The sequence below is a fragment of the Mandrillus leucophaeus genome, unplaced genomic scaffold, assembly GCF_000951045.1.
Source record: "Mandrillus leucophaeus isolate KB7577 unplaced genomic scaffold, Mleu.le_1.0 Scaffold1154, whole genome shotgun sequence".
NCBI lineage: Eukaryota > Metazoa > Chordata > Mammalia > Primates > Cercopithecidae > Mandrillus > Mandrillus leucophaeus.
In genome coordinates this window covers 792,736-806,985 of record NW_012099810.1, presented here as the reverse complement: position 1 = coordinate 806,985, position 14,250 = coordinate 792,736, and the positions used below count along the sequence as shown (strand labels likewise).

At 37.1% G+C, this 14,250-nt stretch overlaps 1 protein-coding gene across 2 annotated transcripts in view; it reads right to left on the bottom strand.

The window, feature by feature from the left end:
• Positions 1-2,725: 2,725 nt before the first annotated feature.
• The window catches only part of RNLS (renalase, FAD-dependent amine oxidase), a 328,254-nt gene continuing 316,729 nt past the window's right edge, over positions 2,726-14,250 (bottom strand). The window contains exon 7 of one of the 2 annotated variants that reach the window (XM_011998239.1): positions 2,726-2,798. In XM_011998239.1, coding sequence (XP_011853629.1) covers positions 2,726-2,798 — 73 coding nt within the window. Of the gene's footprint in view, positions 2,799-12,688; positions 13,235-14,250 lie in introns of those variants that run through there. The other variant, XM_011998234.1, reaches the window with a different exon arrangement.

Below are 14,250 nucleotides of genomic sequence, written 5' to 3'. Positions count from 1 at the left end.
ATTCTAATTTTCCTTTCCTTTTCCTGTTCTTTTCTCTGTTATTTTAATTTTTTTGAAAAGCTTCTTGACTCACTAAATTACTATAACAAACCACTTATGATTCAAAGCCCATATTTTGAAAAACAACATTGCTTTAGTGTATATACGCAGCACCTTGGGAACATTTATAGAATATGGATTCTTGGATCCCTCTCCAGGGATTCTAATTCAGTCATTCCTGGGCCCAAGAATCTACGTTTTATGTTAACCTGACCTGAATGTGACCATTAAGAGGGTAGGAAATGGTTTTGATCCCTAACATATCCCAAGTGCTTTAAACAAGGAACTCAGTACAGCATAGGCTCTTGGTCGTTGGTGGTTAAATAAATAAATGAAAGAAAAAGTACTGATCTTCAAATGACTCCATCCTTCAATCCCAACCGTGCCTCCCTTTGCATCTATACTGTTGTCCTTGTTTTTTTAAGATAGATACTCAAATAGTCTGTAGACCTTTGAATTGCAAAATTGCTTTGAATCTCCAAGTTGGAAGCAGCCTTGAAAGTCTCTAATCTAGGGATTCTCAGGTGTAGAAACTTTGTCTCGTTGCTTCAGAATCCCTTGGGGAAGTTGAAGGCAAATACATATCCCTAGACCCCAGCCCTGGAGTTTCAATCCAGGTAGATAGGGTTCATGGCCCAGGAATCTGCATTCTATCCTCTCTCAGGTGATGCTGTGGCCCAGCCAGGGTTGAGATGCATTGTTCTTGTGACCTCTCCCCACTGTGGATCACTGTGGATGGTGGTCACCCAGCCTCTGCTGGAAACGTTTTGGGCTGGCAGAAAGAAACTCCCAGAGGCCTGCTCCACATTGGAAAGCTCTGTTTATTGAAAATTTCCTTCTGATATTAGCTTCAATGATTTTCCTACTGCTACCAGTCTTGGTTCTGTCCTCTGGAGCACCTCAATACAAGGCCAGTTGGCTGCCTGACTGCTCACTGTACAAATACAGAAAAAATATAAAGAAACAAATGAAAAATTTTCAAAAGACCTTGAGTATTTCTTTTGGTCTTAATATATGTACACACATAAATGCATGTTATACTCACTTGATGTTTTTTAGAAATGAAAAGCATCCTGTATTCTTGACTTAGCATTACATATTGTGGGTTTGCTCTTAACATTATATCACAAAAAATATCCCATATAGAAAAATTTGCTTTAAACCCACAGTTTAAAATGACTGCATTAAATTCCACTGTTTTGATCTATTAGAATTTATTCAACCATTTCCTATTAGTGTTGATTTAGGTTATTTCCAGTTTTCCACTGTCATAACTAATGCTTAAATAAACATATTGCAAATAAACCATTGTCTGCATCCTTGATTATTTCTGTAAGCCAGATTCCTAGATGTAAGTTATTGAGTTAGAAAACAGGCTTAAAAAAACAGTTGATACATATTGCCAACTTACTATGCAAACAAGATGTGAAAAATTTTACTTCTACCAATCATTTTAATCCCTGATTAGAATTTAGTCATTCAAAAAAAAGAGATGCCAATTTGATAGGTTAAAAATTACATTTCATTATAGTTTTGAATTTGTATACTTTTTGTTTACTCATAAGACAGAACATGATTTTAAATATAAACACACATACATAAACATACATATGTACACATTTTGATTACTCATGAGGCAAAATATGTTCATATATATTTGTGTGTGTGTATTTTTTCCCATTTGTTTTGGCATTTCCATTAAACAGGGTGTTAAAAGAAAAAGAAATAGATTGAGTCTATTTTTCTGCTAGAGAGAGGGGCCTCATGCTTCTTGTTGATTTGCAAATGCCCTTCTCCTCTTTGTAAGTATAAGAAATATCAACTTCTTTATTTATTGTGGTAAATATACATAACATAAAAGTGATGATTTTAACCATATTTAAATGTGCAGTTCTGTGGCATTAAGTACATTCACACTGTTGAGCACCCATCACCATCATCCATCTCCAGAACTTTTTACCTTCCCAAACTAAAACTGACCCACTAGACACTCACTCTCCATTGCCCCCTTCTCCCAGCCCTTGGCAACCACCATTCTATTTTCTGTCTCTATGAAGCTGACTGCTCTAGATTCCTCATACAAGTGGAATTATGTAATATTATTTTTTTGTGATAGGCTTATTTCACTTTGCATAATGACTTTACGTTTTATCCATATTGCAGCACATCAGAATTTCCTTCCCTTTTAAGGCTAAATAATAGTCCATTGTATGTTTATACCACATTTTATTTATCTACTCATCTATCCATGGACACTGGCATTGCTCGCACCTTTTGGCTGTTGTGAATAAAGCTGCTATGAACATTGGTGTACAAATGTCAGTTCAAGTCCCTACTTTCACTTCTTTTGGATAGATAGACATCTAGATGTGGAATTGCAGACCATATGGCAATTCTATGTTTCATTTTTAAAGAAATTGCCATATCATTTTCCATAGTAGCTGCATCATTTTACATTCCCACCAGCACTGAACCACTATTAGTGTAGACAAGATGTCAGAGGCCGTTGTGGTGGGTGGCACTGGGAATCCAGTATCTCCACATCCTTGCCAACATTTATCTTCTGTTTTGCTTTTTGTTTTGCTTTTAAATAACAGCTATCCTAAAAGCTGTGAAGTGGTATCCTATGGTTCCTTTAAAAAAAAAATCAAATAAAATCTGACTGTGTGCTCTAATTTCCAGGAAGTCATATGGGAAATCCAGTGGCCGTCATCCAGGGGCTCTTCCCACATCCTAGAATCACACCAGCACTTGGTACCCGAAAATCAAAGGAATAGCCTTCAACCCCAGTGCCACCCACCACAACGGCCTCTGACATCTTGTCTACACTAATAGTGGTTCTTTGCTTTCACGGAACATATATAGACTTGGAATGGGGAGGGTTCTGGCTCTATAGGTGGTCTTGCTAACTTTTTGAGGAACTGCCACTGAGCAGGACCCCCCAATTTTACATCTTTATCCCAACCTTGTCCCACTTATTTTAGTTATAAAAAATTCTACCAGTTGGCTTTAAAATACTCTGCATAATTGTTATCTTCTGTTAATTTTCAAGTTATTATTTAAAACATATAGATATACAAAAATTAGCATATTCCTTTGAACGCAGGTCTCGGTTTTAATACATTTTAACATTTTGCCTTATAAAAACTCTTGCACAAGGGTAAAAAGAGAAATGTGCAAACATATTTATTGCAACAATGTTGCAGTAGTAAAAATTTGGAGCAATCTAATGTCTATCAATGGGGAAATGGACAAATAAACTGATACATTCATAAAATGGAAGAGTATACAGTAGTAAAAATTAATGGAATATATCTATGTATATTGACATGGAAAAATACTAAAAATACAACACTGGGGAATAAAGTTCTAAATACATACAATATGCTATAAAATTAAAAATACACAGAACATTACCATAATTTATGGATACATACATATGATGTCAAAGTAGGAAAATATGGTGGTGTTACTACAATTAAAAAGGCATGTAAGCTGGGCATGATGGCTCACATCTGTAATCCTAGCACTTTGGGAGGTTGAGGCAAGAAGATCACTTGACAGGAGGAGTTTGAGTCTTACTTGGGCAACATAGTAGTAACTCATCAGTACCAAAAAAAAAAAAAAAAAATTAGCCAGATGTAGGGGTGTGTGCCTGTAGTCCCAGCTATTTGGGAGGCTGAGGCAGGAGGATCCCTTGAGCCCAGGAAGTTGAGGTGCTGTGAGCCATGATCAGGTCACTATATTCCAGCTTAGGTGACAGAGCAAGACACTGTCTCTAAAAACAACAAAAAAACCCCAAAACATATGAATAATAAAAAACAAAAAATAAAATAGATGGACTTAACTCTATCTGTATCATTTTTAACCCTTAAAAAATTGAGCCAAAATTTTAACTTCTGTTGTTTTCTCTACTTTAAGGACACACTTTTATTATAAATTGTTGTATATGTATTTTTCTTAACTGGTCTGTAATCTTTTAGTTTTGTTTTCTAAGAGCTTTAAAATATAATCAAGTAGACTTATTTGTTTCTTTATGATTTCTTTTGTGAATTTATAGAACTTTTGCAACCTAGAAATAGGTTAAATATTTATCTATATTTTCTTCTATATAGTTTTTGGGGAGGCATGTATTATATATTTGTTTATATTTATCCCTTACTTCATCTGGAAATTATAGTAACGTATGGTAGAATCAAGTTTGATTTTTTGCTAAAACTAAATACCTTGCCAATTTGCCTCAAATTATTTGTTAAATAATTATTGCTTTTGTATTGATTGGTTTTGTATTGATTCAGTTATCACATTAAGGGGCTGTTTCATAGTTATTATTTCCATTGATTTGTATCAATTCCTGAATCAACAGTAAACTGCTTATTTATCTAATTTTATCATATGTCATAACAGCAGATAAAAGTGCCATTTTGCAGGAAGGTACTTACTACCTTCTTGCTCAAATTTGCTAGTTATTTTTACCTGTTAATTTGTTTCCAGATGGACTTAAAATTATTTTTTCAGGTTAACGAAATCCCACTGTGATTTTGTGCAACCTATAAATTAATCAGGGGATAATGGAAAAAATTCATAATATTTGCTATTTCCCTCTAGGGACATGGTATATCCTCCCTTATTCAAATGTTTCAAAATATCATTCCATAAAATTTTGGAAATATTTCCTTGCATAAATTCTGGATCCTAAAGATAGTCCTTTGTTGATTATAAATCATGCTACTATAAAGACACATGTACATGTAAGTTTATTGCAGCACTATTTACAATAGTAAAGATTTGGAACCAACCCAAATGTTCATCAATGATAGACTGGATTAAGAAAATGTGGCAAATAGACACTATGGAATACTATGCAGCCATAAAAAAGGATAAGTTCATGTCCTTTGCAGGGACATGGATGAAGCTGGAAACTATCATTCTCAGAAACTATCACAAGGACAGAAAACTAAACACCTCATGTTCTCACTCATAGGGAGGAACTGAACAATGAAAGAACACTTGGACACAGGGCAGGGAGCATCGCATACTGGGGGGCCTGCCAGGGGGTTGAGGGTTAGGGGAGGGATAGCATTGGGAGAAATGCCTAATGTGGATGACGAGTTGATGGGTGCAGCAAACCAACATGGCACATGTATACCTATGTAACAAATCTGTACGTTGTGCACATGTACCCCAGAACTTAAAGTATAATAAAAGAAAAAAAATAAAAGAGTCCTTTGTATTCTGTTTTTTGTTAACATTATATATAAGATATATTTGCTTTGATTATTTTGGCATACAGAAGAGTTATTAACCTTTGAATGTTTGTAATTCAGCCACTCTATTTCTCATCAATCTAAAAGTTGGTGCACTTGAGTTTTCTAGGAGTATAATCATATTCACACAATTTGTAACCACTTTGTCTTCTGTTTCCCAACATTCACACCTCTTAAATGTTTTCCATGCCTTAATGCATACCCTAGAAATTTTAGAATATTGATGTAAGAATCTTTGACTTCTCCCTAATTTAAAATAGATGGTGCTAGTGATTTATTCTTAATTGTAATGTTTGTTATAATTTTAAAATAGAAGTCCTTATTCCTTTAAGGTAGTATCCCCTGTTTCTGAATTTATCATAATGTTTTAGCAGCAATGTATATTAAAGTTTGCCAAAGTTAACTTTTAACAAATTTCAGATTTGTCAACAAATTTCAGCATCTATTGAAATAATTATAAAGTTTTTATTGTTTCAAGTATTAACATTTCTTAGTATTAATAGTTAAAATGGTTTATTTAGTGAGTGGGTTTCCTGATTTTAGGCACATAATTAATGGGTTTCCTGCTTCTAGGCAAATTATTATAGCTCTTTCCTGTAATATAGAGCTAATTGCTTAGAGTGCTGTTCAGCCATGATGGTGAACATCTCAATTTCTCAATTAGGTGACACTTGCCAATTTTTTTTTCCTCCACAATGGTCTCTGTATCACTAACATTCAGTTTTCTGACAGTCTTTTGGTTCACAGAAAATAGTTTATTTTCCAAAGGACAAATAAACATGGCTTATTGTAATGGTTAAAATATATGGTGCAAGTTTGAGGTTGGCAACTGTCTTGCAGAAGTGGGTGCAACTAACTCTAGGCCTAACTCTTGCCACCTTTAGAGCAATTCAATTTAAAAAGTATCAAAAAAATAAGAATGTCAGTCAATAATCCTGCTTGCATGTCATTGGTAGGTGATAAAATCACAATAACAGAATACACTGCTACAGGAGCTATATTGATTGTTTGCACAAGGACAGTACCATTCCCCACCTCTCTCCCATGCTAGCACACACATGTGCATACACAACACACCAACTACACAGAGATGGCCCATTTTAAGTACTGTATTTCTAATGGTAGAGCCACTCTCCTGCCTTCCCCTCACCTCTTCCAAAATACAATGGGATGTAGTATAAAGTGAGGACTTTCTGAAATCACCTAACGACTTTGAATAGAAACCACATAAAGTAAATATAGATACTGCTGTAATTATTGCCTCTGTTAAGGACGAGGTTAGTACATTTTTGCTCTACGGGATAATTCTGTGTCAGCAAGATTTTCCTTTGGCACTTACTAATGTTAGAATAAAAAAAGTTAATTAGTCGAATTCATTCATTCATTCTTTGGATCAACAGATATTTACTGAGTAACTCCTATGTGCCAGGTCCCGCTTTTGTGGCTATTGCAGTTTTGGCAGCAAGTAGATATTGAATAAGTAAGTACACATGGGATAAATATCACAAGAGTGGGGAGACTAGATCAGCTGGGGGAGAACACAGTGCCATGAAAGGTCTGTGAAAGAGCACAGCCACAAACCATACACAGCATTTATTCATTCAAGAGTAAGACTCTTTGAAGAGGCCAACCTTACAGTAGCACTGAAGTACAGTCACCAGTGAGCTCTACGAATACTGAAGTGGCTTCCTAGCTAGATCTAAAGCTACCTATGGATGCAGTGATGGCTATCAAAGGGGATTATTTTCCTAAGTCATATTCTACCATTATAATAGTAATAATAATGGCCAGCATTTATGGAGTGTTTTCTCTACACAGGACACAATGCTTACACTTTGCATGTACATACCATAACCCTCAGAATAATCCTACAGTAGGTGAAATTGTATCCACATTTCATAGATGAGGGCCCTGCGGCTCAGAGACAAAGAAATTAGACCAAGATCATACATCTAGTAAGTGGCAGATTCAGGATGTCACCGACCCCACCAGGAATTGAACTCTTTAAAATGAAGGCCAGGGACAGGAAATGAATCTGCATACTTAGCCAAACACTTAGGAGTGTGAAATAACTCACCCCTAGTTTTTGCAGTGTTTCGGAGATTCACTAATCTTCAGCAGAATCCAATCCAAGCGTGCAATTCTTTGCATTCAGCACAAATGGTTGCTAAGAGAAAAGACAACGTTCTTGCAGAGAATGCTTCTATTTTATACTATCACTATTTCTGATAATGACCTTTCCTAGTGTCTTTCCAGGACTACATTAGAGCTAACCACCTTTTCCCCAGGTAAGTTGTCTACTTACTCACTGTAGCTGGAAAAGAGAAAGTGGCCCAGAACTGGTCACCAGGAGACACTGCTATTCTGTCTCATGGTTTTGAAGCAACCTAGAGCTTTTAAGCTTCTGGGTTTAACCATGTTTTGCTATCAATCCACTAACCCTCATGCTTTGCTATCAATCCACTAACTCTCCTTATCATCAATTCTCCTGTGTCCTATGTGAATATAGAGGAAATTGGCCTTCACAGAGGCCTCAGAGGCACCAGGTTAAACTCTTCCTCCCCTCTCCTCTCTTGTCCTCCCCACTTTATGATCAACATCATCACTGTTATTATTTATTAAGTACTTACTGTGTATCCAGCATTCTCTTAAGGTTTTATGTAAACGTAAGCCTCACAACAATCTTATGAGGTAGTCATCATTAACTCATTTTGCCGATGATAAAGGAAGCTAAGTGAGATTGTGTAACTGCACAAGGTCACACAATGAGAGGCAAACTTTAGATTAAAGCGCAGATCTAACTGCAGATGATGTGTTCTTAACTGCAAAGTTACAGGCTTGCCTTAAGGGATTTACAACGTGTCCAAGGAACAATGGACCAGATGTGTGGATCAAAGATAAGACCATATTTACATAAAGTGATAGGTTTAAGATTTAGAGGTTCTCCTTGGACCCCTGAGTGTCTACAGACAGATGTGTGGGGGGAGGGTTTGAACCTAAAACAGGGGTCAGTAAACATTTTCTTAAAGGACCACATAGTAACTATTTTAGATTTTGCAGGCCATATGGTCTCTGTCAAAAACACTTATCTCTACTGTTGTAGTGCAAAACAGTCACAGGTAATACATAAATGAATGGGTGAGGCTGTGTTCCAATAAAACTTTATTTACAAAAACAAGCAGCTGGTGAGCAGGCATTAAATGGCATGCAAATTCTATGTGCTCATATGCATAGTTGTCTTTGTTGTTATTATTAGGAGAACCATGGCTTTCTATAGCTTCTTAAACAGGTTCAACATCCAAGATGGTTAAGAACTGGTCTAAATGGTTTCTAAACCTCTCTAAGCTTAGCTGTTCCACAGGGTTCCATAATTCATCTAGCCTTTTACAACCCCTTAGAGATTCTTTCTCCTTAGCAGGCTCTTTTGTGGGATTCTGCTGCGAACTGTTGAGTGGACAACAATTACTGTCTATTGAGAAGGAAACATGAATCGTATTATCGTTCAACCTTCCTTGGTTTACCTGGTCAGATGATACTGGCTAAAACACAAATATATTCCAGACTGAAATACAGCAGTTTGGTCCTGCATCAGATCGTCTGATGTTTGCGGAGGCTTTTGTCTCCTGCCAGAGACCTCTTTCTCTGTTCTGCTGAGCTTTCTGCAGTAAGAACTCACTTGTGCTCACCACACTAATATGCAGTTTGGATTCTGAAGTCAGCCAGGTCGACCCAGGTATGGTGTGGAGGGGAGGGATATTGCTGGATGTATTTGACTGAGGCTTCTCTGTATTTGTTCAGGGATCTTTTCTCCCCAAAGGAAACATTTCTCTTAGGATTCCCTGGCTTCACGAATTAGAGCATCTTATTCACTGCCTGTGACCTTGTCAACATGTGTCAACAGGTACCTCTACCCTGCCTCCCACTCCAGGGGTCTTGTCTTCTCCTAAGTAGAATCTCTGGGTAGGGATTGCTGATTATATTCCATTGTGTCCACTAGAGAGCCTGGTACCAGGCTTTGCACACATATGACAAGAAGAGTAAAGAATTGGTGTAAGGAAACCATACAAGTCATGTTTTAGTTTATTAGCACTGAGATCCCTGAAAGCTATGGCCAGTTTTAAATTCTTGCATCATTTTCGAAAATCAACATAAGGGTTGTCCAATCAACTTGAATAACAAACAGGATCATCCCTCTGGGATGGCTTCCAGCTTTAAATTTTAAGAACAGCCACAACAAAACCCTGATGTATTAGAACCTGGAAGCACAAATACTATGAATGATAAGGTGATTGCATTCATATTCCAGGTTTTTCTGAGAATGTAGGCATAGGAGAAGAGGCAGGAAAAAGAAATAGAAGGGGAGGAAGAAATGGCAGAAACTGGAAGAAAAGAAGAGAGCAAAACAAGGCGAACAAAGAAACAAAGAGGAATCAGATGGAAAGTGAGTCTGTACTGTAACCAGCTACTGCTGGGTTGAAATTCAGTGTCATTAGCATGCAGCTATTCTCACAGCAAGTACCCCCCAAAGAAGGAAATAAACCAGCAAATGAAAGTAGCAGGAGTATAAATCACTTAGCCAGTACTTATGGAGACTTTATCCCATATTAGACTCCTGTATATATCACATCAGGATTAGTGTTAACTCTCTGAAATGAAACATCAATAAGAAGAGCACATGGTGCGGACTGTACCCCCAACTAATATTTCAGTTCAGTTTTAATTATCATGTTCATCTGGCAGCAGCATGGTGCCTGTAAATAGAAACGGGTCATGAGGGGCTTGGGCTCTTGTCCTGGAATATCATTACATGACCTTGGTTGGCCAAGTTCTGTGCCTTGGTTTCCTCATTTGTAAAATGTAAATGAGAATCCTCTGCTCTGCTTATTTCACAGAGGTGTTAGAAGGATGAAAAGTGAAAATACACACACACACACAGACACACGCTTGGATGAGTATAAAATGCCAGAAAAATGTAAAATTGACCCTGCTCTCTTCAGTTAACAAGGTAGTGGGGAGGCGGGGGGTGGGGACCATGGCATTTTGCACAGAAGGCTTGGTGACTCAATGAAGTATCTTCCTCCCCCCACCCTCCCCCAGTAATATCTGGTCTGGGATTATTGCTGCTTTCTCAATGTTTTTAGACATACTTTTCTCCTTCAGAAATGCCAAAGGTGAAAAATACTATTTCACTGCTATAATTTGTCACCCTTGCTGCCTGAGCAAGACGTGCATAGACAGTTTAGTAATTAAGCTTTTCAACACTGCATCATAAAGTTTTATTCTGGCAAAGGCTATATTTATCAGCTAACAAGTATTAAATCACCCCACTGCTCACGCCGTTTCTCACTTGAATACGCTCCTTTCAAAACAGAACAGCTTTCCTTGGCTGGCTTGATTAATAAAAGTTCTTGTTTGGAAATACTGTGATGATGTGTGGCCCCGTGGGGCTAGCATACATACACCTTGGCCACTGTTCTACCTGGTGCTGACTCCGATCTCCCAGGGGAGTTTGATACCGTAGCCCTGTGTCTCTCAGAGCATCCTGGCCAGCTGAATTTTCTGGCCCTCTGGGATGGCTTCCTGGAGGAGATATTTCTACCATTTCATTTCTAATGGGGAAGAAGTGAAAGAAAATCTAAATGTAAAATAAGTTTTCAAAATAATTAAAATAGCAAAGAAACAATGATCTACATATTAAGTAGGGTTTTTCCTCATATTGCCATAGTCTTATAAAAACAGATGAAGAATTAGAAAGAATAGATATTAAAAGTCATTAGTAATGGCTTAGAGGAGTACCCTCTCCAAGCAACCCATCCCAGCTTTACAAATCCTTTCCCCCCCTCCTTTGGAGTCCATAAATTCATAAAATAAATATAGCATTGTTTTTAAAGGCTCAGGGTGCTTTCAGTCAAATGGCTCTAGAATTATATTTGTTAAAAACAAAATAGTTAATTTGAATGAACTTTCTACCATATTTTAAGGGTAAATATGGTAGAATATGGAAAAAGAAAATGTGGTACATACATACCATGGAATATTATGCACCCATAAAAAAGAATGAGATCATGTCCTTGGCAGGAACATGGATGGAGCTGGAGGCCATTATCTTTAGGAAACTAATGCGGGAACATAAAACCAAATACCACATGTTCTCACTTACAAGAGGGAGCTAAATGATAAGAACATATGGACACACAGAGGGGACAACAGAAAGTGGGGCCTACTTGAGAGTAGAGGGTGCAAGGGAGGAGAGGATCAGGAAAAATAACAAATGGGTATTAGGCCTAACTCCTGGGTGACAAAATAATCTATACAACAAATCCCTGTGACACAAGTTTACCTCTATAACAAACCTATATATGTATCCCTACATTTAAAATTTTAAAAATATAAATAAAGACAAATGTTAGTCAAATATGGGCCAAAATAACGAAAAGTCACTCTTTTTCATCATTTCATAGAGACTACAAATTTCCTTCTTCCTCTCCCTGCTTTCAAAATAAGTGACATTAATCACATGTTGGCATTTAAGTTTTTCGCCAATTTATTGCTAAGAGGAAACATACAATAATATGCTATATGGTCACAAAACCCACTTTGCAGCCATAGAAGCAAGTTCTGCCTGTGCCTGTATATGTATATGTATGATAGTGGACACGTAAGTGTGAAACGTTAAACACTATTAGAGTAAGAAGTCTTTTGTTGAACTTTTGTTAGTTTGAGAGGCTGCAATAATTTTTCCCCTTTCAAAACACTGGAATAGAACTCATCATTTTGCTTTCCAAATTAGCAACAGGTAGCTGGTTTGGAAGGCTGGAGATTGATTTCTCTCCAGCTAGCAAGTTATGGGGACAGGTCACTGAAGCATGTGGGTGATATGCTGAACCACCAACTTGGCAAATATTGAACTATTTTAAGTGCATCTATTTTATGGTTCAGTAAATTTTTTGTTGTGTTAAATTCATTAAACTTGACACAGTCTAAATGCCACAGCACATACTGGAGAGCCCATAAAGTAACAGCACCAGCCATAAAAGATGGCAAAAGGTAAGGATTGATGTATTTTCTCTCTCAGTTTCTATTTAATTTTTATCTTTCATATTAGGACTGGGATTTGTTTTAAAGTTAAAAAGTACTGTGTGGATGGGAAAATCAACTGGAATCTTATTATTTTCTGAAAATCTGAAGGAAGGTCTCTTTGTCAGTCAAGTTGCCCTCCACGCTAAGATGATGACATATATGACCTACAATTCAGGATCACTTAATAACTTGGGGGATAAATGAGAAATAAGAATTACACTCTGTTACTCACATTTTGGAAAAATCTTGTTTTGTATAATTTGCAAAAATATTGATTCAAGGACACATCTGAAGACTTAAGATGGGGCCTTGACAATGTGATTATTCTTTATTCAGAATTGAAATTTTCATAAGGATAATCAAGTTTTTGGCACAGAAACTGTCATTGTGATTTAATGCAATTTTTTTGAGAGAGTCGTTTGTTATTTTTTAAGTACCACTTTTCCTCCAACAAGGAGTAGTCAAAGCAATTCAGAAAAGTAGAGAAGGTGCAAGGTGCGAGGAATTTCCATTCTAGCATGGATTGTAACTATCAAAATTACAAAATTGATTTTATACTCCACATGAAAAATGACAATAAGTGAAGAACAATTTTCCAGTAATTTTTCTTAACAAAATAGAAAACAAAATAATCAATAACAGAAAACTGTGAAAATAAAAACCCAGTGTACATGTAGAGAATAAGGACATAAGCACTAAATATAATTCTTTAAAGCTTCCAGAACACATAGGGCAGAAGTGATGCAGCCATCAAAGTTGGACTGAGTAAATCCATCCCCTCCACATGCAAGGAAAGGTTTGTGATGCAGAGTCATTTGGCCAGGACAGTTGGCAGCAGCATTTGTAACCTGAAAAAGTAAAAAGAAGACTGCAATTGACATTCTGCGCTCTATTGTGCTGTCATGGCAACACCCACCTGGAAAAGGCTAGTCTACCTGGAGAAATCAAGATTTCTCACAAGAAGCATCAGAAAAAACAAACAAACAAAAAATGCACACACAAGAAATAAAAAACAAATCAAGACTCACTAAACTCCCCCCAATCCCAGTTCAAGTGTTTATATTTATATTCATAAATGTTTAAATTTTCAGTTATTAGATAAGATAATCAGAAGTGGGTTGAACTTCAAAATTAGTAGGGCCTATGGTCTGAATGTTTATCTCCCTCAAATTCATATGTTGAAGTCCTAACCCGAGGTGATGGTATTAGAAGGTGGGGCATTTGGGGAGGTGATTAGGTCATGGGCAAAGTCCTCATGAATGGAATTAGTGCTCCTTATCAAACAGGCCCAAGGAAGCTTGTTGGTCCTTTCCACCATGTGAGGACACAGCCAGAGGTGCCATCTATGAGAAAGGGGGCTCTCACCAGACACTGGATCTGCCAGTGCCTTGATCTTGCACTTCCCAGACCTCAGAACTGTGAGAAAGACATTTCTGTTTATTAGCCACCCAGTCTATGGTATTTTGCTATAGTGGCCCAAATTGACCAAGACATCCTTCTTCAGTTTCTCTCCACCATTCCTCACCCCATGGTTCTTTCTTCCTCACATATTTCCTGAGTGCTGTTCTGGCCCAGGCCTCATGTTGAGCACTGGAAGCAGGAGAATTTTAAAATTTCACAACCTTGTCCTTAAGGAACTTTCAGTCCTGAGAGTAAGACTGACCCCAAAGCAGTCTTTTTTAACAGCTTTTTATTTTCATATCTCAACGTATGAAAAAAGGCACAGAGATTGTTTTCTGGAGAAAATATTCTCAAAATTTGGATGGATGATGGCTAATAAGCATTTGCAGTAAGGAGAATGAGTGGGAGGTGAATGTAGTTATGTTGGACACTGAGATGACTTGCCCACTGAAGCACCAAAAAC